This window comes from Aquarana catesbeiana, linkage group LG07 (genome assembly GCF_042186555.1).
Source record: "Aquarana catesbeiana isolate 2022-GZ linkage group LG07, ASM4218655v1, whole genome shotgun sequence".
In the NCBI taxonomy this organism is placed as follows: Eukaryota; Metazoa; Chordata; class Amphibia; order Anura; family Ranidae; genus Aquarana; species Aquarana catesbeiana.
Window position 1 is genome coordinate 239,661,168 of NC_133330.1, and position 25,028 is coordinate 239,686,195.

The window sequence follows — 25,028 nt, forward strand, 5'->3', positions numbered from 1 at the left end:
CGGCACAAAACCAGAAAGTACAGACCACCTTCCCTGTTGTATTTTCTGATCTGTAGCCAAACAAAGCAGTACCTTTAGGATATAAAGGACACCCAACAAGCTTCAGCAGAGAGGTCACAAATCTCAATGTGTACTTTAGTTGTGCCACCAAACACCCCAGCAAGGACAAACCTTCACTACTGAGGTCTACTGGTGAGCAGCCAAGAAGGAGTCATGGTGTATCCCTTTATGAAATAACCAAACAGGAGCAAATTATTTCATAGGCATAGCCTGGGCTGTAGATACTAATCCTTCACCACCAGTGAAGGAACCAATCCCAAAATGGTTGGACACCTTACTATAGTAGCTGTTGTCCTACCTTACCTCCATAGATTGAGCAAACGCTAGCCAGCTCATACACGGGTGGGGCTGATCAGTAACTAAAGTCTCAATGAGCCCAGCCCTAGAGACCAATATAAGACCTCTAAAAAGGGTGGTTACCAATTTAGCCTGGAGGTAAATAGCCACCTGCAGCCCTTAAGAAGCAATCATATAGCCATCTAGCTCTTGCATATGTTTGCACAGAAAATTCTTAATCAAAGAATATAGGAAAAACGATTTATGGTAAATCGCTTTTAGATCTGTCACTGAGTGGACTGTAGCCCAAACCAACAAAAAGGTCTTTCTTACCCCCTGGATTAAAATATAACCACAATGTAAGAGTGGAGTGGGAGGTTGGAGCTTATGAAAAGTTACCCATAGCAAGCAACCCCCAAAAGGAGGATCTGTCACAAGGGAACCCCTACTGTGCCACACAGAAGCTTGGTCCCTGCCACATTGTTGAACGTTAGGTCAGCTTTTAAGCATCTTGGAGCAACTTTAAGCAGATTCCTAGCAGCTGGGCAAATAGGGCCAGATAACCTAGTGCACCTGCTGAGCAAGGGAGCTTACTCCTGAATCCTTCAACCATTGCACCATTAATAACTTGTTCAGTGGTATACTTGGCCAGTAAGGAACTCTTTGTTCTACCAGGTCACCCTCTTTGCTGTATTCACCCCTACTAATGTACCACAACCGGGTATGTAGGGAGAGGCTGGCAACCTACTGTTGTGATAACCACAGTGTCTCTGCTATAAGAGGAAGCTGTGGCTGGTGGTTTTTAGCAGTAGCTTCTGGGCTATTTTGTTATGGAGACCCCAGGTCCTGCACTGCACCACTCAGTAAATACAGGTGGAAGGGGAAAAAATGCCTCACCTACCTCTTTCCCATCTGAGGTGGTTTAGGCACACTCGCTCCTCTGCACCACTTGTCCACCATACAGCATCTCTGATGTAGGAGGGAGCTGTGGCTGGTGTCTTTAGCAAAAGCTTCTGGGCTATTTGAATCCAGACCCCGGGGGAGATTATCTCAAATGCCCAGAAACCATCTGGCTGGGTTTGGGGATTTTTGACTCACCGTTGTCGTCTTCCCCTTTTTCCACAGCCACCGGGCTTGCTTTTCCATCCTTATGGTCCACACGCAAGGAGGATAGCCGCCAAAGTGCCCCCCCCCCCCCCCAACTGCTGTCCCTTTAGGGAGCTGCAAGGTTAGGCTGTGTTCTGCTCTGTCCAGTCAGTATATACACATGGGGGGGGGGGGGCAATGCCGTACGTCCCTCATTCCCATGAGGTGGTTTAGGCAGACATTCACCATAGTAAACTGGTGCCTCCTCGAAAGGAGGATGTGGGCGCCTGCTCCTGCTGACTCTCAGCCTTCCCTTCTGGGTAAGAACGCGGGTCGTTCAGGCGGTGCCCTCCCCAGCAGCCCACGCGAGCTACCAGGGACCCAGGAGTCAGGGGATACGATCCCCCTGGAAAGAACCGACGGCCAGCACCCCCGTCTGAAAGGACTTCCGGACAGGTAAGGGGGGGGAGACAGGATAAAGGCCCCTGAAGTTCTGGGGACACCACTGTACCCAGGGGCCTTCAGCTCTCAGGGGGGCTTTCCCAGTTTCTGCTGCCCCCCCTGAGGAAAGGATAGGGGAACCCCCCGGGAAGGATAAATATATCCCGCCAGACCCAGAGGCTTCCCAGGCATTTGGTCCAGCTCCCAGGGGGAGACCACAAGCCCCAGGCTTCGGTCATTTGGAAAAAAACAAACAGTTTCGCCGTGTAGGGAGAAACACAATCAAAAACTGAGGATCAGGGGGAAGGGTGTGGACTTAAAACAGCTGTTGATTGATTGTGTTTCCTGTGGGGAGGAGCCTCTCATCTCTCAGGTGTGCCGTCCTGGAAGATGACTTGAGAAAAATACAGGATCGATATGTAAAGCAGAGATCTCTCCACCTCCCCACCTTCCAGAATACACCAATCAGCACTTGCAGCCATTGGATGGTTTTCCAGCAAGACCATATGAAAGAAGCTGGTCGTTAGATTGGCTTCTGTTGAACAGACAGCAGTGCACATGTGTTGAAAGTCGTCTGGTTCCTGCAGAGTTAGCCGACTTTCGATGTGTGTATCAGGCTTTAGATGGACTTTAAATAAGCGACTAAAAAATGTAATCCTTACTCCAGTGAACACTTTTTAAGCCGTTACAAAATAGTTTTAAACCTGGTAAAATGGTTAGAAAACTAAAATGAATAACTGACCATTTGCAAGCATCCCCGTCAGTGTTAAATGGATTCTCCAAACCCTCTGACTGCCTCTTTTGCTGCACAGCTTGATCTGTTAAAAAGTTAAAAAATAACAGCAGGATCAGGTTAAAAAAAAAAAAAAGTGCTTTGTTTGTGGCAGACTGAATAATTTATGCAATTTATTTTTGCCTTTATGACCATTATCACCTTAACATGAACCTGTACTATGCCTATACCAAGTGGAGGAACACATCTGATGCATTGCTGCCACCATAAGCTCCCTGTATTTGCCTTTCTCACCGACCCAAACCCTATCCCAAAATTCCTGTGCCAGTTTCCATTTTTATGAAAATCGAAGCTTAAGCTCTCTTTACCCTCCATGCCGTAATAGGCCTGGCAAATGGTCTCCTCTCAGGCACCAAGCAGCATTTTTGCAACTGTTCTAGAACTTATCACGATTAACGTAAAAGACCTAAAGTGCACCTAAACCCAAAGCATGGTTTAGCTTTGGGGAAAGGTTAGCTTCCCAGCGGGCTTTTTATTGTCGTTTGTAACCTTGGAGAGATTCACAAACAGAATATTGGCATGCATTAAAAAGGGGATTAACTCAAGAGATAAGGCGGTAATTCTCCCACACTACAAGACTATGGTCTGGCCGCACCTGGAGTATGCTGTCCAGTTCTGGGCACCAGCCCTCAGGAAGGATGTGCTGGAAATGGAGCGAGTACAGAAAAGGGCAAAGAACAGGCTCATCTGTTCCTAGTAGTCCAGGGGGCTCCCAGTGTCCGGAATCGGCTCTGTACGTGGCTGTGTTTGTAAAATCCTCAGCGGGTCCTGTGGCCACAAGGAAGGCATCTGGAACCAGTGTGGAATGCACCAAAATATCATCACGGACAGCGGGGATACATCCAGAGGAACAGTGTGGTGGAAGGAGATGGACAGATAGGCTACGCACTCGGAGCATCAGCTCCTTCGAGGCCTGTAGAAGGGAGCTGATGCTCCGAGCATGTAGCCTGTCCATCTCCTTCCACCACACTGTTCCTCCGGATGTATCCCCGCTGTCTGTGATGTCATTTCTGTGCGTTCCGCGCTGGTTTTGGATGTCTTCCTGGTGGCCACAGGACACACTGAGGATACTACAAACACACAGCCACATACAGAGCTGATTCCAGACACTGGGAGTCCCCTGGACTACTGGGAACAGACGAGACTGTTATTTACTTCTCTCTTGCGAGTGATTTTAAGTACCTTGCCATTAAATTGTGATTTTAATACTGCACTTAGGTGGCGCTTCCTGGTTTTTCTTTCCTATTGTCTGCATACAGAGTTGGCTCCCTATGAAGGACAGCAGCTGCCTTTTATACCCCACCATCTTACTCTATGGGCTAACTGATTATGAACAGCTTAAAGAATGCATTCGGTCTTGGCTGCACCGTTTTAGGCACTAACAGTTATTGATACCTTTTTTTTTTTAAAAACCAATAAAAAGGACTGGGGAATATTAGTTATGAAGAAAGGTTACGAGCACTGAACTTATTCTCTCTGGAGAAAAGACGCTTGAGAGGGAATATAATTTCAATTTACAAATACCGTACTGGTGACCCCACAATAGGGATAACACTTTTCCGCATAAGTGAGTTTAATAAGACACGTGGCCACTCATTAAAAATAGAAGAAAAGTGGTTTAACCTTAAACTGCGCAGAGGGTTCTTTACTGTAAGAGCAGCAAGGATATGGAATTCCCTTCCACAGGCAGTGGTTTCAATGGGGGCATCGGTAGTTTCAAGAAACTATTAGAGAAGCACCTGAATGACCGCAACATACAGGGATATACAATGTAATACTGACATAAAATCACACACATAGGTTGGACTTGATGGACTTGTGTCTTTTTTCAACCTCATCTACTATGCAACTATAACTATGTAACTGGTTTATTTGTCCTGGTGATCACTATCCACTAGATAGAAAGTGAAAAGGGAATCAAAATTTTGCAGTTGTCACCAAAACAGAAAAAAGGTCAATATTTTGCAATGGGAACACCTGTTCTGGTGGCAACTGTCTAGGAAAGGAATTTCCCTTCATTTAGGGAAGATATCCTCTCACCTGCTGCAGCTCCAGGACAAGAAGTGAAATAGCAAATATCCTCAATGGAGGACAGACAGAAAATAAATAAATAAATAAATAAAAAAGACAGGTGTAACAATTCCCTACCCTATCCAAAATGTAAGTGACTGTAAAGTATTTTTCTTTTTATAACCAACATGTCATACCTGATTTGTGGGGTCACCCTCCAGCACCCTGGGCTCCTCCTCTTCTCCATGCTGCTCTCAGAGTCCAGTGGAGAGGGAGAGAGAGAAGTGCTGCTCTTGGGCACAGCGCATGTTTGGGCTTAGGTAAGTATGTGGGGAGCTGACAATAGAAGTTTTTTTTACCTAATGCAGAGAATGCATTAAGTTAAAAAACCTTCAGCCTTTGCAACTACTTTGAACAGGAAGTTTTGGTTTAGACAGTTTTCAAAGTAAAGAAACTGCAAAATACACACAGACACTACAAAGAGTGGTAATATCAATTCCATTTTATTTACATTTTAGCTCTGAGAAGCAAAGACCAATTATCAAATTTTGAAAACACAGCATTAATACAAATTAGAATTTTCTTAAGACAGTCTCTTATCAAGTACCACACACAAATGGCATGCCCAAGTCTTGCTTGACCAATCAATGTGATACAAACTTGGCAAGTAAAAAATGTGCCCTTGGCACAGACTGTTTTTAACCCAACTATTGTCATCTGTAAATAAGTGAGCTGTGTCAGCTGGAAGAAAACAAAGCCAGGATACTTGCTAGAAATATGAGATTTAAGTTTATATGTGGCGTTTTGTTGTTTTTCTGATATATATATATAGCTTATATACACTCTAGTAAAAGAATTTGCATTATTGATTTATATATATTGTAAAGAAAAACACATAGGCCAGTACACGATGTACGTAAAATTCATTGTACAGCTGTAGGATTTATTTAAATGACTATAAGTTACTTATAAACAGCTTCATCATATAAATGGTTTGATTGGATATTACAATATTCAGCTGTTACCTGTAACAAACCCTGGAAAGATTGTTGGATCAAAAACAGTGAAACAATGTAATCTAGTGATGGGTTTCTAATTCAAGGATAGTCCATTCTCCATGGGGGGATGAACACTCATCAGGAGAGTAACTAGTCACTGTGATGCTTGTAGAATCTTCAAACGGAGATGACAAATCCCCCCATGCTTTGCCCTGAGATTTAGAATTCTCTCTAGCTAAGAGCAAGGTCTGATTGATTAGATACTGTGCTAGACTGAGATCCTCAGGGACAGAGTTTATGATATCAACATCTGATCCATGATCAGCTAGCAGCTGTCTTAGTAGTGTCCAGTCCCTCTCTACAAACTGCTGATCTTCAATTTCAATATCCATTATTCTAGCTTCAGTCTTCAGTCTCTGCTCAATTCCTTCGCCAGGATCCATCTCATATATAGGAGAAAGGGACTTTGGAGGACGATGATCATACATGCAGGTTTGGGCCAATGAGTCATTATCATCTATGTTTCCTGAAATAATTCATAATACTGTACATTGTAAAATAGTTATGCTCTCCCCCCAAAGTCAACGAAGACGAACATACAATCATTAAACACTGTGGTACACAGACATTTCACAAACATATATATTTCTAGACAGTAATGTGGAACAGATCACTGTTTAGAAATTCAAGTCAAGCATCAGATCGCCCTAAGAAGCAAACTTCTGAAATTTCTGATACAGAAAATGGGTTATTTGAGAAGCCATTTCAATCAGACATAGAATAATATAAAAGGGTTGCATCTCTTTCCATTAGTTTTGTGTTTAGATTAAAAAGTGTTATCATAGCCTATGACACCCTCTACCTATCTGGCAGTGAGCATATGTAGGGGAGCTGCTCTCTATTCAGGGGGAGAGCTCTTGCTGCAAAATTTATATGTAGGTGTAAACTCTTTTGCAGTAGGCCATAATTAACAAAAAATTGGTCAAGGACATGCTTTCTGGCATCTATACAGTATGTGATGACACCAGAATTCTGTATGAAAGTGTTAGCCCAACATAATTCAATCACAAGTAGATGCTGGAGGCTGAGGAAACCATTGACTTCTTAAATCTCAGGGACTCCATTGGCAAATACATCCCCGCTAGAAAACCCATGCCAGTGAAGCCTTTACTTTCTGATAAAAGATCGGAAACCTTTGTAATGACTTCAATAGATGGGTGAACCTAGTAACTTTGGTACAGGCTCTTGCCAACTGAATTTTGGAGAGAGACAAAAAGTCAATCGTGATTCAAACAGCTTCAACCCCAAACAAATGTTTTAATGTGGACTGACCCTTTTATCTGTCCATCCCTGAATTAAAGCTCTCTTCATTTAGTCGACTTTCACTGAACTACATTCAGAGCCACTGTTGGCAAAAGTCTAATTAGAAGAGAGAGCTATAATAATAAAAAAAAAGTTTGCATTATTTGCAATTATGAAAGCCCCTTTAATAATGTCAGTATTCTGCCATGGCTCTAGTTTGTGTGACAATAAAAATTACACTTACAATAATGTACATTTCTGCATTATTATACCTATTGTATGTATTTTATACTAGGTATAACTAAAACAGCTCTGGTAAAAAATAAAGCCAAGTCATAGTAGAAATCTAAATTAAACTAATAAATTACTCTTTAATTAAAAAATGTAATTACATATTAAGATTTTAAAGTGGATAAATACTGGATTTAAACTTTGAGGTTGCTGCTGCAAAGTCTGACAATGGCTTGCTATACGAGTTTCTACTGCAAGTGAATTCTCAGTGATAAAGCTTCTAGCTCATCAGGATAGTGGGAGTATGTGGGAAGGAACGAGGTAAGCACTGCCTGCACACAGAGCTATATGGAGATTTGGATCAGAGTTTGCATGTACTAATTTATAGACAACTCAGCTAAATATAGGCTATTGGTAGGCTGTGAATTTTTGGTTGTCTTTCCAGAAGCAAAAATAACTGAGTGATAAACAGTTTCTACATATAAAATATACATCGAAAGATGGGATGCATAAAGTGAAAATAATAAATAGACAAATTATAATTAATATGAAGGCTGAACAAATTTCAAAAACAAAATCAGATAAATACACTCAATGCCATTTAAAGGGAGTTGATTTACAGAAACTGCAGAGTGCAAAATCTGGTGTGTCTGTGCACGGTAGCCAATCAGCTTCCAACTTTAGCTTGTTCAATTAAGCTTTAGCAAAAAAAAAACAAACCAACCCTGGAGGGTGATTGGTTTCTATGCACAGCTGCACCAGTTTTGCATTCTCCAGTTTTAGTAAATCAACCCCAGTGCCCTTGTGACTTCATGGCAAAGTGAGTGTGTCTTTGCAAAGCAGCTCCCCCAACCCTTATAACTACCTTTCCAGAATTTCCCAACAGCAACCAGCACTCAATTTCTCACTGTTGCTAGGAGGAGCGGTGATGTCATGCCTTCTGTCATTTGACAGTACTTGGACCTAGTGAATGACTGCTGGTGCTGGCAAGGTGTCAGTGGGTGGGTACCCTTACAAGACACTGTCACTGTTGCCTGAACGGGCAAGGTGAAAGCGTCTTTATCTGTTGTAATCCCCAATATATTTTAGTTGGCAAAATGGACCTGAATTCCCAAAACACAAACTGTAAATGCATGAGGGAAACCTGCTTTACAATGTACAAAAAGAATATGACAAATTAGTTTTTAAAGATTAAAAGCCTACAGAATAGGGCACTATAATGGTTAGAACTATTAAAAGATAAGTGCACCCCAACACTAAAATCTCTACATCTACAGATATCCACGATCTAACACTAACCTATCCAGCCCTGCAAAGAAGAAATCAGTATACATAACATTTTTGAAGCCGATCCAATCCGATCCTACACTGAGCTGTCAGCTGCGGCTTTGCTGTGGAGGTGGGTGCAGAGGACAGCCCAATAGTAAGTCTATGGGTGACATCTCTCCCCATTCATTTCACAGCCGTTGATGGCTATGTCCTCTGCAGAGCGCTGCTGCTGGAAACTGGATCGGCTTCAAAAAAAGGTATGTATACTGATTTCTTCTTTATAGGGCTAGATAGGTTAGGCTTATATTGTGGATGTCTGTAGATGTAGTGATTTTAGTGTTAGGGTGGACTTATCCTTTAATATGAACCTTTGTAGACATTAAACGAGTCTCAAATCTTTGTGATCTTTTAGGCCATCTTAATTCATGTTCAGACATTCTAATATACATATAAATATTGCAGCAGGAACGTTTTATATGTACCATAATACTTTCACTTTATCTATTCCATCATGCAAAATAATTAATTCAGTTTTATTGTTGCTACAGAAGCAGGCCTTTCACAGTTCAATTTTCTGCTTTAGAAAAAAAAATAAAAATAAAATCCTTCCTAAAGTGCAATTAAGATTAGGTCGAAAAATGATTTATTGTAAGTTTTGGTGTTGTGAATAATTCACCACTACAACTTGACATAGAACATTAACTAAGTCAATAAAAGGAGACATATACTGATAAACTTGTAGGCTGCCATCGCTGACCTTTAAAAATGCTAGCAGTCTCAGATTCAATACATTTTGAGCCACTGACCCGAAAACAAGCATGCAGTCAGAACTCCTGATCTTAAGACTTATTCTGTGTCAGTGGCTTAAACTACTAAAGCCTTAAAAAGGTCAGCATGGCAAGTCACAAAAAATCTGCACTATAAAGTAAGTAATACAACTCTATTGTGTGATAGCTAATGTTCATTACCTGCAGATAAAGCAGTGTTGGAGCTTTCAGTAGATGGTACATGGTGGTCTCTGCTTTGGTAGTCAAGAAACTGACTCTTACATGCATTACCAGTTTTAGTACAGCAAAACCTTTGTGTATCAGAAGGCAATTCAGTATACAGATCCAAATGGCACGGTCTTGTCTGAGACTTAATTTCACATTCTGTGGATTTGTAGTAGCCTTTACATGCATCAGACTCTTCAAATTCCTCATCAGCAGACTTTATATCACTTGTTGGTTGATTAACAGTCAAAGAAGCACATTCTGCCTTGCCCTCCATGGACCTTGGGTCATGGTCACGGGAGCATCCAGAACAGTTCTCAGTACCGTTTCTCTCAAACACATCCAATGACGTTCGTGATGCAGGTTTGCGCATGTCTCCTTCATCGGATCCCAGTTCTTCACACTCATCCACAGAGAGAAGGACAGACCTCTTAAAACTTTTATTTCCAGTAGCTTGCTGGGAGTCACCCTCCATTTCAGCAACATCATCGAAAGCTAAATTAACAATGCCTTGAAAGGGCTGAGTGACAACTTCTTCTGGAACTTTGAGGCCAGTGCTTTCAGTCTCTGATCGCTCATCTTCAGTTTCATCAGCTGATGAAGATAGGTGTTCGATTTCCTGAGAAAACTGCACACTGCTGCAAACTGTTGTGTGATGAGAACTATGTTTGGGCACATCCCTTTGCAGCCAAGGTTCCATTCTTTTTTGAGGTCCTTCATCATCGCTGGTGGAATTGACTCGGAATAACTCTGTATTGTCTTTCTTCAATTTTACATCAACTCTTAAGCTACCATCATAACCCTTCAATTCTTCAGGGGTACTTGTGTCACTGCTGCTTCTACCAAGAAAATCATGGCACCGCATTGTGCTACACTTAGAGATTCCCCTTTCATTTGAACCATCATCATCCTGAGAGCCACCTGCATCGTAATCTTCAGACCTTGGTTTGATGTCATCAGATGATGTACTAGCACTCCCACTCTCCGATTCCGGGCTCTCGCGCTCATGTAGCATACCCGAGTGTTTATTCCATTGACCTATGAATTCAAAGTTCTCATGATCAGCTGCTTCTGTGGCATTCATCTCTGTTTGATAATTATACAACTGCCTTTCAGATGAACAGTTCATGAAAGGTTCACTATTATTTAGCACAGGCTGACCACTGGCAGAATTATCCATCAAAGGTGATTCAGCGGCACTATAACTAGGCGCAACTCTGCTAGTGTTCTGAGAGAACTGGAATAATGTCACGTCTTCCTTCTCTTTTTGTTTTGGAATTCTTTCAACTTCTTTGACAGAACACAACTCGCTTTCGCTTGAACTGTCCGCACATTTGGAATTCTCTGAATCACAGATATTTTTGCAATCTGGTTTCTTCTCGCCTGCAGTACTTATAATGTACACTTCGCCTGACCCAGCATTGTCAACATTTGCTGTTTTGATTTGATTTGTTGCTTCTGACAAACCTTCTTTTGAATTAGAAACGTAATGAAGAACAGATGCTTCTGGAAGATTTTCTTGGCATTGGCAATGCTCCAAATTAGGCTTCTGTATCATAGAGTCTTGATTGCTCATTGAATTTTCCTGACAAGACTCATGTACAGTGAATGGCTGGCCTTCAGAACAGGGTTGTGCAATGTTTTCTGCTAATTGATGAGAAGTGGATTGTTTCACTTCATCTGCTATAGACACTGGGCTCTCTGCATTATTTGTAGCTAGGTTGGAGCATTTTTTGACTGCAGAGGAAGAACTCTTTTGCTGTGACTTTTGGTTTAGGCTTAAAGGTTTAGAACTACTTTGAGCCTTAAGTTTGGATTCTTTATGATTTGATATAGAGGGTTTACTGTTGCTTAAACTGTGCTTATTACTTGGCACTGCTGCATTTGTTTTATTTGTTGATGTGACTGATGGTTTTGTAGCCTTTTTATTCACAGACACATGTTTTTCCCCAGAAATAGAATGGTTCACTAACTTGGCTTCCATTTTGACATCAGTTTGTTTGGAAGAAACAGATTTAGGCACGTCTGATGTATCTCCAGATACACCTGTGAAAAAAAATAGGAGAAAAAAATAAAAATAGTTAAAAATTAAGCTTTATGAAATTACAAGAACCAACCAAATCACCTTTGTATTTTGTGTACTAGAAACAAAATGATATTAACCTTGTACAGTTGCACATCAACTATGGGTAAATGAACTAAATGAACCAATGCATTGCACCCACTAAACTAAAAATTATTATTATAATGTTTCTATACCCTTTAAGTGTTAAATCTTTATTTTTGGATAAATTACTTGTGCAACCTGTCAGTCGTCTATATTTCTTTGTTGGTGGTGGCAATGATCTGCGGGCTCAGAGCCTCTGCACGATTACAACCACAGTGCACATGCTCCCTTCCTATAATGTAAACCCGGTCATAGAAAAATCTACCGTAATTTTGGCTGGTTCCGCAGGGATCAACTTTGGTACAACCAGTCTGTTGGGAAATTTCACTTGATTAATGCCTCCAGCTATAGCCAGAGGTGGTTATGTGTATTCTGATGGCGGGGAAGCCCCCCTTGTCAGAATAAAATAGCTCCATGGGAGGGATTCCCCCTTCCACCTTGAATACGTGGATGGGGGGAATCAATTCATTTTCTTTCTCCTCCACCACGCTGGTTGAGTGAAAGACGATGAATGATGTATGGCCTGCCTAAGTAAGCCATGTCTATACACAGCTTACTGTGTAGGATCTGTCTGATCTAATCCACCTGAAGGTGATGGTGGGTGGATCAGCTTATTGACTGACATCTCCACTCCACTTGGAAGAACTGGGGGGGAGGGGCCTGAAAAAGCTGAGGTGACATGACAGGACATGTGACCTCTCTGGCTTAGCCCTGCCCCCAGCCCAGGCTGCACTACAGTAAAAATAAATAAAATAAAAGAGTCATGTGACCCCATTATGTAAAAGCTGAAAAGATATCACTTTGGTTCCCAAAGCAGTTTACAAGTAAATTAATGGCTGGTGGTCTTCCTTATCACTTAATGTCATTGTATAAAGTATAGAATACCGCGCTTATGTCCCAATGAGAAAAGAAAGCAGCCACCACCACAAAGGACAAACAGATCTGTATGGGCTCTTTCACACGATCAGTGATGATCTGCCCCGTGAACACCCGCTTGCTCAGCGGGGATCGCTCTGCCGATCCCCGCCGAGCAGGAAGATGACAGGTCCATCGCTGCACATTGTCGCTGCACATTGTGCAGCGACAGACCTGTCAGAGCGCCGCTCTCCCCTATGGGGGATCGGGTGATGACGGACCTTAGTGTCCGTCGTCACCCGATCCGATAACGGATGGAAAAGTAGGGTTTTCCTCTGTTACACTTTTCGGATCGGAGCGGGTCGGATGTCAGTGGACACGTCACCACTGACATCTGACGCTGCATAGGGATACATGTATGTCCGTTTTTCATCCGAAAACGGAAGGATGAAAAACGGACATACGGATCCCTCGTGTGAAAGAGGCCTATGTAAAAGCTTGTAAAGGTGTGCAGCGCTACTATATTGAAGATAGGATATATTGGAAACCTATCAAAAAGGCACCCTCAAAAATCCAATTATAAGTGAGACAAATATAGCATCAAATCAAATAACAAAAAAAGAAGCATATAGTATATGGTCTTTGTAGACCCTGTGATATAACCCAAATGTATATAAAATCCATAAAGTGTAAAGAGACCCCCACTATCTGGTGTCTATAGCAATTCTATTAAAAATGTCTCACACATAATAGTTTAGAGTAACAAGAACAGACACACATGAACTATGGTGTGATTTAACATAATACTCAGTGCATTAAAATATAAATCAACACATTGTAAAAATGTCCTGTGTCAATGACATATCAAATTTGCTTATCACTAGCACAGTGTTTGAGGAAAGCTGTGAAGAATTCCAAGATGGTATAACAAAAGGGATCCCAAAGGTAATAGTCCGATGGAAATATTTGGCTGTCCCAGGAATCCCAGAGGGGAGTCACCACCGTGAGAGGTATCCACCACCAACAAAAAATTAGGGAGGCTTACCAGAGTTCATGGACTCAATCGGTATACGTCTAATGGGTCAAACGTGCAGAGGGCAGAGGACAGCTTTCCTCAAACACTGTACTAGTGATAAGCAAATTTGATGTCATTGACAGGACATTTTTACGATGTGTTGATTTATATTTTAATGCACTGGGTATTGTGTTAAATCACACCATAGTTCATGTGTGTCTGTTCTTGTTATTCTGATCACTATTATTTGTGAGATGTTTTAATAGGATTGCTATAGACATCAGATAGTGGCGGTCTCTTTACACTTTATGGATTTATATACATCTGGATCTATCACAGGGTCTACAAATATGCTTCTTTTTTCTTATTTGATGCTGTATTTGTACACAATGTATTTGTGACACTTGGACTAGGATTTATGAGGATGCCTTTTTGATAGGGTTCCCATATATCCTATCTTTAATATATTAGCGCTGCACATCTTTACAACTTAATGTTGTACTGCTATAAGGGTTTAGAATGACTTTAAAGCCAAAAAAGAGAATCTACATGCACAGTATATTTTGCAACAGATTGTTTTCTTTTATAGTCCGTGTTCCTAATTGGATTATATTAAACATATCCAACATGCTACTACCATTACAGTTGTTTTCTGATGCCATTCCTCGTTTTTATTTTCCTGGGAAATGAAATATGAAACTTGGTCAATTCAAGTGACAATTCCACTTCTGTTTCAGGTGGACTTTTTCCCCTTCTACTTGTTTTTTTGAATCCTGTCTTGGACTGATTATGAGTTGCCTTGATGTGTGACTACTTACTTTTGGTTTATGCTAATATTTTGCTGGATTTATGATTCTATGCACTTGTTGTTGTTATTATTCTTGCTGGGATTCACACACACATTATGTCTCCTAGGCATCCTTCATTTATTTATTTAATTACTGCTAGCGCACAAAAGTTTTATTTATATGTTTATCACTTCATGGATATTTGAAGTTTTTTTTGCAGCTGCACTTTATTTATTTGTTATCACGTATTGCTCATTAGCGCAGGTTTCTTCCATTATTTTTCAGTACCTCATGTGATAATGTCCAATGGGTTGCCAGTGAGACCAGATGATGGCGTTGCTTTGGTGCATGGAAAATGTGATAAAACTATAGAAGGCATTGACTCCTTGTACTACAGCAGAGAGATTTGTGAAATTCAAGCAGTGAAATCTGATTACAGCATTTTCCACTGAAAACGAGAGATGAATAAAAAGGCACCATATTCCTATAATGAATTGGCAGCTCCGGCACAAATCAGCAGTGCAGTTATTTCACTGTGAAAGTGAATCTACACTAACTAGTAAACATAAATTTATTGACGAGTATACGACCAGAACCACAGACCAGTAGTATTGCATAGAAGAGCAAGAGTAAAAGTAAAAATTACAAAAAAAAAAAATTACACTTTCAGCCCTTTTTCTCTCTAGGATGAAAGTTAAAAGGCACCAATATTCGTGACCCCCGTCAGTCAATGAATTAACAATTTTTTTTTAGTGAAAAATTATTTTCTGTATTCTCCTTTCCTCTGTAACTGAACAATAATGAACAGGCACAGTCTTAGCCAGTGGCGGCTGGTACTCAAATTTTTTTGGGGTGGGGAGGGTGCAAACAAACAGAAAAATGCTGAAAAAGGAAAAAAAAAACAAAACAAAAAAAAAAAAAAACAAAAAAAAAACGCAGCCACTGTGCCCCATCAAATAGTGCCACTGTGCCCCCCCCCCCCCCCCTGCTCACCGTCTGCCCAGCACTTACCATGTCTCGGTGGCGGGTCAGGCATGTGGGTGACAGCGGCGAGCGGTGGGACCTTGCAGCGGGTCAGACAGGGGCTCCTGTGTCCTCCACGAGTCTCCTCCCCTCCTCCTGGATAGGCGTCCAATCGTAGCACCTGTCTTTTCAGCCAATCAGGTGACGGGTAACAGACCTGATTGGCTAAGAGGCGGTTCAGTGTTAGGAAAGTGAATATTCATTTGCTTTTCTAACACACCTGGTTGGACTGCAAGCGCAATGTTTTGAGCTCGCAGTTCACCTTTTTTTTTAAGCCTATTAGAGCCTATGACTCTAATAAAGGTGCTTCAAAAATACACCCCCGCCACTGGAATTCAGGCGCCCCACATCCGAAAAGGGGCTGGACGCCTGAATAGGGGGTGGCGGCGGCGGCCACCATGAATAGATTCATGCAATGCATGAATCCATCCATTATACAGAGGGAGTGGCTGGAGAGAGGGGGCGGCCTTAATGGACGCACCGCCACTGGGCTTACCACCGGTCATGCTCAGTGAAACATATTACTAGTTTTAATGAGTATGGCCATCCAGTGGACATATACATCAAACAGAAAAAAAGGTTTACCGCGCTACCTGAATCAAAAAATTATAAAAAAGCTGCAGCTCAAAAATTGTGAGATATACACAAATACAATAGATAATGAAAACGTGAGCAGCAACAAAAGTGAAAGATATATATTGAAAATAAATGGATAAATAAAGTCAAAGGATCTGTGATGGACCCAAAAGGTATTACAAAACAAGCAATATTAGTGCCAAAAACATAAGAGTGGTAAAAAATGAACTGAATAGTCCCAACAATAAAAAATGTGGGTGTAATAATAAAAAGTTTTTGAGTGAAACATCCAGAGGTATTCAAAGAAAGTGAAAATGAGGTTAATCGATCACACAGACACCACCATGTGAGGAGATCCACCACCGTATGAATTACACGCTTACCAGAAGGCAAGCTTAAGTAAGCTTGTATGGCAACCTGACGCTCAATCACTGGTAACGTCACACCACAACTTTCCAGTATAGGGCCAGAGACAAACAGGATGGCTCCATCCGGTACGGCGGTCAGTAGGGGGGACTCAGGAGTTTTAACATTTGTGTGCCAAAACAGATCCGTGAAAAATCAGCCAGATTTAGGCATGATCTAACTGTCCATATCCTAATTTATCTTGTAGTTAGATGGGACACAGTGGAGGAAAAGGTATCTTTTGACTGACAATATGAGCCACGCCAAGTAATCTCAGGAGTAAGATCATTACAGATTCTTCGGTGTAGGTGACAATATGCGTTGCACATTCGTATATTATAGCAGACTTGCTTATAAACAGAGCCCTCCAGCGCAGCACTGTCACAGCTTACCCGGAGCTTCCATCTTCACCCAGTCTACCTCCAGGGTTTCGTATCTTTGGCTGCTTAAGTGGCTGGGGCAGGGTGAAGTCCCTCCTGCACATGTGCATGGGAGTCGCATTCCTGCGACACGCAGAGCGAGCTGCAATTATGGTTGGAAAGCATGTGTGGCTCAGATCACATTACCTGCTGACAGGCAGGGGGGACATTTATGAAAGAAGAGACCTCTAGGGTCTCTGTTATAAAACACCGGACAGACAAACCAAAAATCACCATCCAGCGCTCAATCCCAGGACTTCCCCAAAAAAACAGGAGCATGGCAGGCAGTGGTTTCAGCGTGGCAGCCCTCCTCAGACTGGGCGGTCCTCCAAACACTGCAAAAATACACAAAAGGGCGCAAACACCTAGTGCATTACCACCAAAACTATTTGCGAGTACAACACTGTCTTGTGTTTTCAACAAAGTAGAAAATAAAATCAAGTTGGTCATGCAAGACGCTCCAGCTGGTGAGGCGGGTGACTACTGCCACACGGTAGAAAAGCTTAAATAATTTGGGGGACAAACCCCCTTCCTCAGAGCTTCCCCTCGAAACGTGCAAGCTTTTCTACCATGTGGCAACAGAGTCACCCACCTCACCAGCTGGAGCGTCTTATATGACAAGCTTGATTTTATATTCTATTTTGGGAGTACAACAGTGTCTTGTGTTTTCAATAAATGTTCTTTGTGCTAATGCACTAGGCGTTTGCACCCTTATGTGTATGTTTTTTCAGTCTTATAAAACCCTGCCTGTCAGCAGATTTAGCAGTTCTTCAGTTTACTACCACTTTAAAGTGGCTGTTAAGCCACTCTAACCTGTATACACCATCAGCACTGCCTCCTATTGTAGTATCCCCCTCTCTGTGTGATTTATAAAAATAAATGCTGCAAGGGGCAGGAGGCGGAGCCTAGCAGAGCAGACATGCATTGTTAGAGCTCCACACCGCTGAGGAGAGAAGAGAAGGACAAAGCGGAGCCTGCAGGCTCAAAAGGTATCCATTTGAACCTTTTTGCCCCTGGGAACAAACTGTGAAAGTTTGGGAAGGAAATATGGTACTGGGAGGAAACCGTGGCAGAAATAAAAATCACCTCACAAAGAGCTCACAGGCACTCACTGCAGCTGAAGCAGCTCCAGTCACCTCACAAGATACAGCATCAGGGCGCTCTCACAGACAGAAAATGTCACAGCAAGACTCTCCATTTGAGTCAGATACAGAACAAATCCTCTCACAAACTTCTCCACAAGCCTCCTCAGTATCCCCAGTAATATTATTACAATTTGAAAAGATGCTTCATAAGGCTTTAAAACAAACCTCAGACCAAATAACAAACAGCCTAACCAAAGAAATAAGAGAGCTGGGAAACCGCACCGCAGCCTTAGAAATAAAAATGGATGAAATTGAAATTACAACCCAAGAAAATATAACAGAATTGGAACAATTAAAAAAAGAGAATTTAATACTTCAAACTAAGCTCGAAGATTACGAAAATAGAGCCAGACGTTCAAACTTACGCATAAGGGGAATACCTGAAACTGTGACAGACCTGCAATCTACTATTACTGCTCTATTACAAGAACTAAAGCCAGATATCCCTATTGAACGTTTAGAACTGGACAGAGTACACAGAGCCCTCACAGCCAAAAAGAAAGATGGACCCCCACGTGATATAATCACAAAATTTCATTATTACAGAACGAAAGAACAAATACTAATTGCTGCAAGAGAAAAAAAGGAACTTAATTTTCAAGGACACAATTATCAAATTTTTGCTGACCTATCCCAACTTACTATTACTAAAAGACGATCCATGAAACCCCAACTAATGGAACTGCAACGCCACAACATTATGTATCAATGGGGCTTCCCCTTTTCAGTCAGATTTAACTACCAAGGTACAATTTACAGAAGCAGATCAGCAGATGAACTACAACAAACCCTTTTAAAATTAAATCTGACAGAACCCACAAGCAGCAACTCTCCCACACGCAGAAGAATGGCATCATCTTCACCTTCAGGCAGCACCCAGAAAATTTCAGAACAAAATGGGAATCATCATTCTCACAAAAGAGGCCGTTATGCCACATCATCCATGGACCAAGAAGATTCAATGGACTGACATCCTAATTCCTGATATCTCTTCATTTATTATACTAAGAGATGGTTCTCTATAAAAAACCTATATTTATAACTGAATGTAACTGCATTCTGATAGTCACACACTGTGTGGGATCATGTTACATTCCAGTTATATTTCTTATTACTTCTGATTCATATAGCCTTAGAATATATAAGTGAAATAAGGAAATTCTTGTTCAGTTATATATTATCAGGTAATAACAATAGATTTATTACTTTTTAGGACAAATATGTTCAATAATCCAGAAGTAATGGAAGCTTTTTCTTTCTTTTCTTAAAACAAATATATTATTACCTAACTAGTTCCTAGAATTATGTTTTTGTTTATTCTAATCTGAAGCAATACAACCTCAATTTTATGAGTTAACATATCTAAACAGTTACGTATGAATAAAATATGTAATTGTTTACTCTAAAAGGGTTAAAATCCCAAAGTAATTCAAACTATCTTCATCAATACCAAAGTTATTAACAGTACCTTTCTAACTGAATTATCTAGCCTAGGGCAAGACTAACCATATACAACCACCCTGGAATAAATAATTTCAACAAAAACTATATTCTGCACTCCAATTAATGAAAGATCATTTTGATGTCTTTTGACATAGCACTTCTCTCCTGTAAGCGGAAGATCCGTGTACCCCCATTAGCCCTCCTCATTCTCCCAACCATATTATGTGGGAGTGTGACGAAGGCACTTATTCCCCTGAGAGAGATATTTATTCTCTTTCACGGGTAAATTCTGATTACTTGCAAAAAATAATTTATACAATGTATCATCTAATCTCATATGTTTTTTGTTTACTCTTTACTCCAGAATTCACTGGTTTCTTTTCTATCTATTCATCTCTTCAGTCCACACAGGTTGATCTGCGCAGTCAGCTCTGCATAACAAAAAGTAAGTCAAAACTATTTGATCTATTGCCATGGCACCACTGAATATACTTTCCCTGAATGTTCAGGGAATAAATGTCCCACAAAAAAGGACCAAAGCCTTCCGTACTTTCCATAACAAGAAGGCTCACATAGTATGCCTCCAAGAAACACACTTCACCAAAGATTCTACTCCAAAATATATTTCTCCTTTTTATCAACAAATTTACACGGCTTCTGCCTGTACCAAGCAAAGGGGAACTCTAATTGCATTTCACCGATCCACACCATTCACCTTATCATCAGAAATTAAAGACCCAGAAGGTAGATACCTGATACTCATGGGTTATATAATGGATACAGCAATCACAGTGATTTCCTACTACGCTCCTAACAAACAACCTACACCATTCCTCTCACATATATTACAAGTGATTAATACACACAAAATAGGAACAGTGATAATGTGTGGGGATTCGAACCAGGTCCTCCTCCCATTTCTAGATAAATCACCTTTTACACCATCCAAAATAACCTCTAGATTACCTTTTTCTCAACTTCTTTCCAAATACAATCTGGTAGATTCATGGAGAGAAAGTAACCCAATGAAAAAGAAATTCACTTATTTCTCGCACCCTCATCAAACCTTCACCAGAATAGATCATATTTTTCTAACAATAGGAATGATACCAGAAATTATTGCATCAGATATAATTCCGATTCCGTGGTCTGACCATAATGCAGTATACACTACTATAGCCTCAGCCATACCAAAAGCGCATGACCCAACGTGGTACTTACCGGACATAATGCTCAAACACCCACTACATCAGATGGCCATTGAACAAGCTTTAAAGGAATACATATCAATTAATAATACAACAGACATCTCCCCAATAACACTGTGGGAAGCTCATAAGCCTGTCTTGCGTGGTACAATACAAAGACAAATGGCACTATTTAAACGGGAACGCAAAAATCTAGCAAAAAAACTAGAACTCAATTTTAATGCAGCCTACATATCATTTCAAGATAATCCATCTCAGAGTACAAAATCTCATCTGGAAAAATCTAGATTGGAATACGATCTATTTCTCACTGAGTCAGTTGATAAATCCCTCAAACGCTCCAAACACAATTTCTACATGAATACAAACAAACCAGGTACATATTTGGCTCGGGCATTAAATTCAACTAACAAATCTTTCAAACCAATACGTTTGAAATTATCAAAAAATGTTTACACTTGTAATCCAGTTAAAATAGTCCATAAATTTCACTCACATCTCGCAACTTTATACAAGACAAACAATGAATTTAATCCTACAGAAGCTGAATCCTTCTTCTCAAAAATAACCTTACCTGAGTTATCTCAGAATCAAAAAAGCAGTTTGGATGAGCCTATAACTATAGATGAAGTTGCTAACGCCATAAAAGACCTAAAACTTAACAAAAGACCAGGCCCAGACGGCTACTCGGCTTTATACTATAAAACATTCTCAGGAATACTCTCTCCCATTCTCACTGAAACTTTTAACAAACTTCTAGATGGACATTCTTTTCGGCAAGAAACACTAATGGCAATTGTTTGTATGATCCCAAAACCCCTTTCTGATGATACTTCCTGTGTGAATTATCGGCCTATCTCTCTGTTAAACCTCGATATTAAATTATTAGCAAAAATAATAGCAAAACGCCTCAATAGCATTATAGGAAAATTAATACATAGAGATCAAGTAGGCTTCATGCCAAATAGACAGGCAGGCGATAATATACGCAGGGCAGTGTTATTGGCACATATTGCTAAAAAACGGAAAATCCCTTTATGTTTTCTATCTCTCGATATTAAGAGGGCATTTGACACAGTATCCTGGCAATATATGCAATATTCATTACAAAAATGGGGTTTTGGACCCCACTTTTTAACATGGATCAAAGCATTATATAATAAACCCAAAGCCTATATAAAATATGCTGGATACAAATCTGAAGCCTTTAATATCGAAAGAGGTACCCGACAGGGTTGCCCATTATCTCCCTTATTATTTGCCCTTATACTCGAACCCATGGCCCAATACATCAGAACAAACCAAACTATAACTGGCATTGAAGTAGGAGGTATTACACACAAATTATGTATATTTGCAGACGATATATTACTTTTTCTATCATCACCACAGGTCTCTGGTCCTAACTTAATACCAGCTCTTGATGGGTTTGCAGCCCTATCCGGCCTTATGATTAATCCTAAGAAATGCCTAATGCTTAATATTTCACTCACAAACATGGAATTGATCCCGGCTAGGGCTGCACTCCCATTCACATGGGCAGAAAAATCAATCCCATATCTTGGAATTCATTTAACAGCATCTCATTCTGACTTATTCTCAACCAATTATCCTCCTGTATTAAGACAGATCACAAATCTAATAAAACAATGGTCGCAACTTCCTTTATCCTGGATAGGGAAGATTAATGCAATCAAAATGACTATTCTACCCAAATTGCTTTATCTATTCAGAGTCCTCCCTATTCCAATTCCTTCCTATTTTTTGAGAATAGTACAAAAAAGAGCAACTTCGTTTATATGGGGCTCTTCTAAACCACGTATACCTATACACACACTACATCTTCCCAAAAATAAAGGAGGCCTGGGATACCCTAATTTTACTAACTACTACAGAGCAGCACATTTGGCCAGTCTGTCCAAATACCATGCAAAACAGGAAATCCCATTATGGGTAATTATAGAGGCTTCAGAAAATGACCCTCTATTAATATCAAATTTATTATGGCTTGATCCTAAAGACCGCTTTAAAATTCATAATCCCATAACTAAACACTTCTTATCTCTCTGGGATAAACTAAAAACCAAATATCAGTTACAATCTTCACACAATCCTCTCCTTTCTTTTATCAGAAATCCGGCCTTTTATCCGGCATGGATCTACCCAAATTCTTTTAAAGCTTGGACAACATCAGGCATTCAGACACTAAATGACTTCATAGCATCTAAATCATTCCTTTCATTCCCATCGCTTAGAGAAAAATATGATCTACCAAACTCTGAGATATTTAGATATCTCCAAATCAAAAATTTCTATACACCATTCCTAAAGGGGGATACACCATTATCCCAATTATCCATTTTTGAATCAATCTGTACAAAAGATCCATTTGCTAAAGGTACAATTTCATCACTTTATAATCAATTATATGGAGTAGCAAATCTTAATAGACCCTCTTATGTTCAGAGGTGGGAGGAGGACCTGGGACGAACTTTAGAAGACACGGACTGGTCTAACATATGGCTCACATCTAAGTCATCTTCACCCAACATTTTAGCACTGGAGACAAATTATAAAGTCCTAACTCGCTGGTACCTTGTACCCGCTAGAGTGGCAAAATATTCACCTAATACCTCAGCTCTTTGTTTTCGAGGATGCCCAGAAATAGGCACATATTTACACATATGGTGGACGTGCCCAGTAATCCAAACCTTCTGGAAGGAAGTCTTCGTGATTGCATCTAAAATATTTAAAAAAATAATACAACCAGATCCATATTTAACTTTACTTAATCTAAAACCGGAACGGTTAACACTCTCTCAATTCAAACTTATGATCCAACTAATAACGGCTGCAAAACAAACAGTGGCCAAGGCATGGAAATCTCCTACATTGGTACTAGCAGAAACAATTCACAGAATGAATAATACAATGTCCCATGCTAAGATGGTAGCCATCGATCAAAATCAAATTCCAAAATTTGAAAAACTTTGGCATCCTTGGATAAAACAACAGTTCCTGTCAAACTTCAATGACTCTGTCCTGTTGCCATGGTAACAGATTAAATGACTTACAGAGACACCCATTCTAAGGCTTCAAAGAGAACTAAAAAGAATAATAAACTGACGAGCGGGACAACCTTGTGGACCATACCTCTACCTTTCAACCCTTTTTCTTCTTTCTCTTTCCTTTTCTCCACCTTACGATTAAAGCTCATTATCAGAATTTATTTGACCTATATACACTCTACTTGTAAACAATATGTATAGTAGGTATAAATCATTTAAATAACTACAAAAGTAACTAAGGAAATGATATATATCTTTAATTTAGGTTTACGTGAACCCAATGTTTAATATTTGAAATTTCATGATATTTACCTATGTAAACCCTACTGTAAAACAATGAGCTTACTTTATAGATCCTTGTAAACTTACTTTATGTATCTTTATAACATTGTATACTCAATAAACTTCTTTTGACAAGAAAAATAAATGCTGCAAATACCTAATTTCAGAGCTGAGATTGCGATCACATGACAGGCCAGCTTTCTCCTTTCTTCCTCTGAGAGATGCAGCGTGCGGGGGCTGAGATTCCTCTGCTGATGTCAGTCTGGAGGGTAGGAGGAGAGAGCTGGCTGGTCATGTGATTGCAATCTCAGCTGTGAAATGAGTTATTTACAGCATTTATAAATCATTCACAGAGGGGGACACTGCAATAAGAGGCAGTGCTGATGGTGTATACAGGTTTGTGTTATGAGAGCAGCAGGAGAGGGGAGGGGTGGCTCACATAGATAGAGAGGGGACGGGGGAGGAAGCACAGGAGCAGAGAGGAGAGCAGATAGCAGGCTGCTGACAGAGGCATGTAAACTGACCACGGTGTCTGGTCTCAGCAGCCATGATACACTGTGGTCAGTTTACAGAGGGGTGGGGAGAAACTGGCAGGATCAGCCAGGTTTTTTAAAGGTATTACAGGGGGCCAAATGACACAGCACAAGCATTGTGTCATATAACATGCTTTAAAGAAGAAGGATCCTTTTTTTGGGTTAACAAATGCTTTACATATATCTATACATGCTAGCCACCTCAAAATGCCCAGTTATCAATTTCCAAACAAAGAGAAACATACCTGTTTTTTTCAACAGTGCAGCTGGGGCACTCTTTGGCCTTTGTTGAGCAGCAGTTCCCATTCTGATTACTTTTCTTTTCTGAAGCCCAGAGTCATTCCCTCCATCAGTGGGTAATTTTTTTGTTGATGTACTGTTAGGATTAAACAAAACCCAAAAAGAAAACAATGCAAAAATTCCAATCACCATAGAAAGAAAGAGAACATATATAAAATTAGCTAAAACAGTTATCATGCAGACAAGACAAATCAGCAATTTTTAGTCGTCTTCCTACTTCAATAGTAGTGGCCTAAAAGTGCCAATAGCCATGGAGTTGGCACTGCCTGATCAAGATATTTTTAAGCTGGGTACACACTTTTTTTTTTTTCCTTTCATTCAACCAGTGGGCTGAAAAAAAAAA

The 25,028-nt window shown here is 40.4% G+C and overlaps 1 protein-coding gene across 2 annotated transcripts in view; it reads right to left on the reverse strand.

The window, feature by feature from the left end:
* Positions 1 to 5,153: 5,153 nt before the first annotated feature.
* BTBD8 (BTB domain containing 8) overlaps positions 5,154 to 25,028 on the reverse strand; it is a 159,775-nt gene continuing 139,900 nt past the window's right edge. For both annotated transcript variants that reach the window (XM_073593149.1, XM_073593150.1), the window contains 3 exons: positions 24,631 to 24,761; positions 9,435 to 11,504; positions 5,154 to 6,190 (listed from right to left, as the gene is read on the reverse strand). In XM_073593149.1, coding sequence (XP_073449250.1) covers positions 5,745 to 6,190; positions 9,435 to 11,504; positions 24,631 to 24,761 — 2,647 coding nt within the window. In that variant the 3' untranslated portion in view covers positions 5,154 to 5,744. The remainder of the gene's footprint in view (positions 6,191 to 9,434; positions 11,505 to 24,630; positions 24,762 to 25,028) is intronic.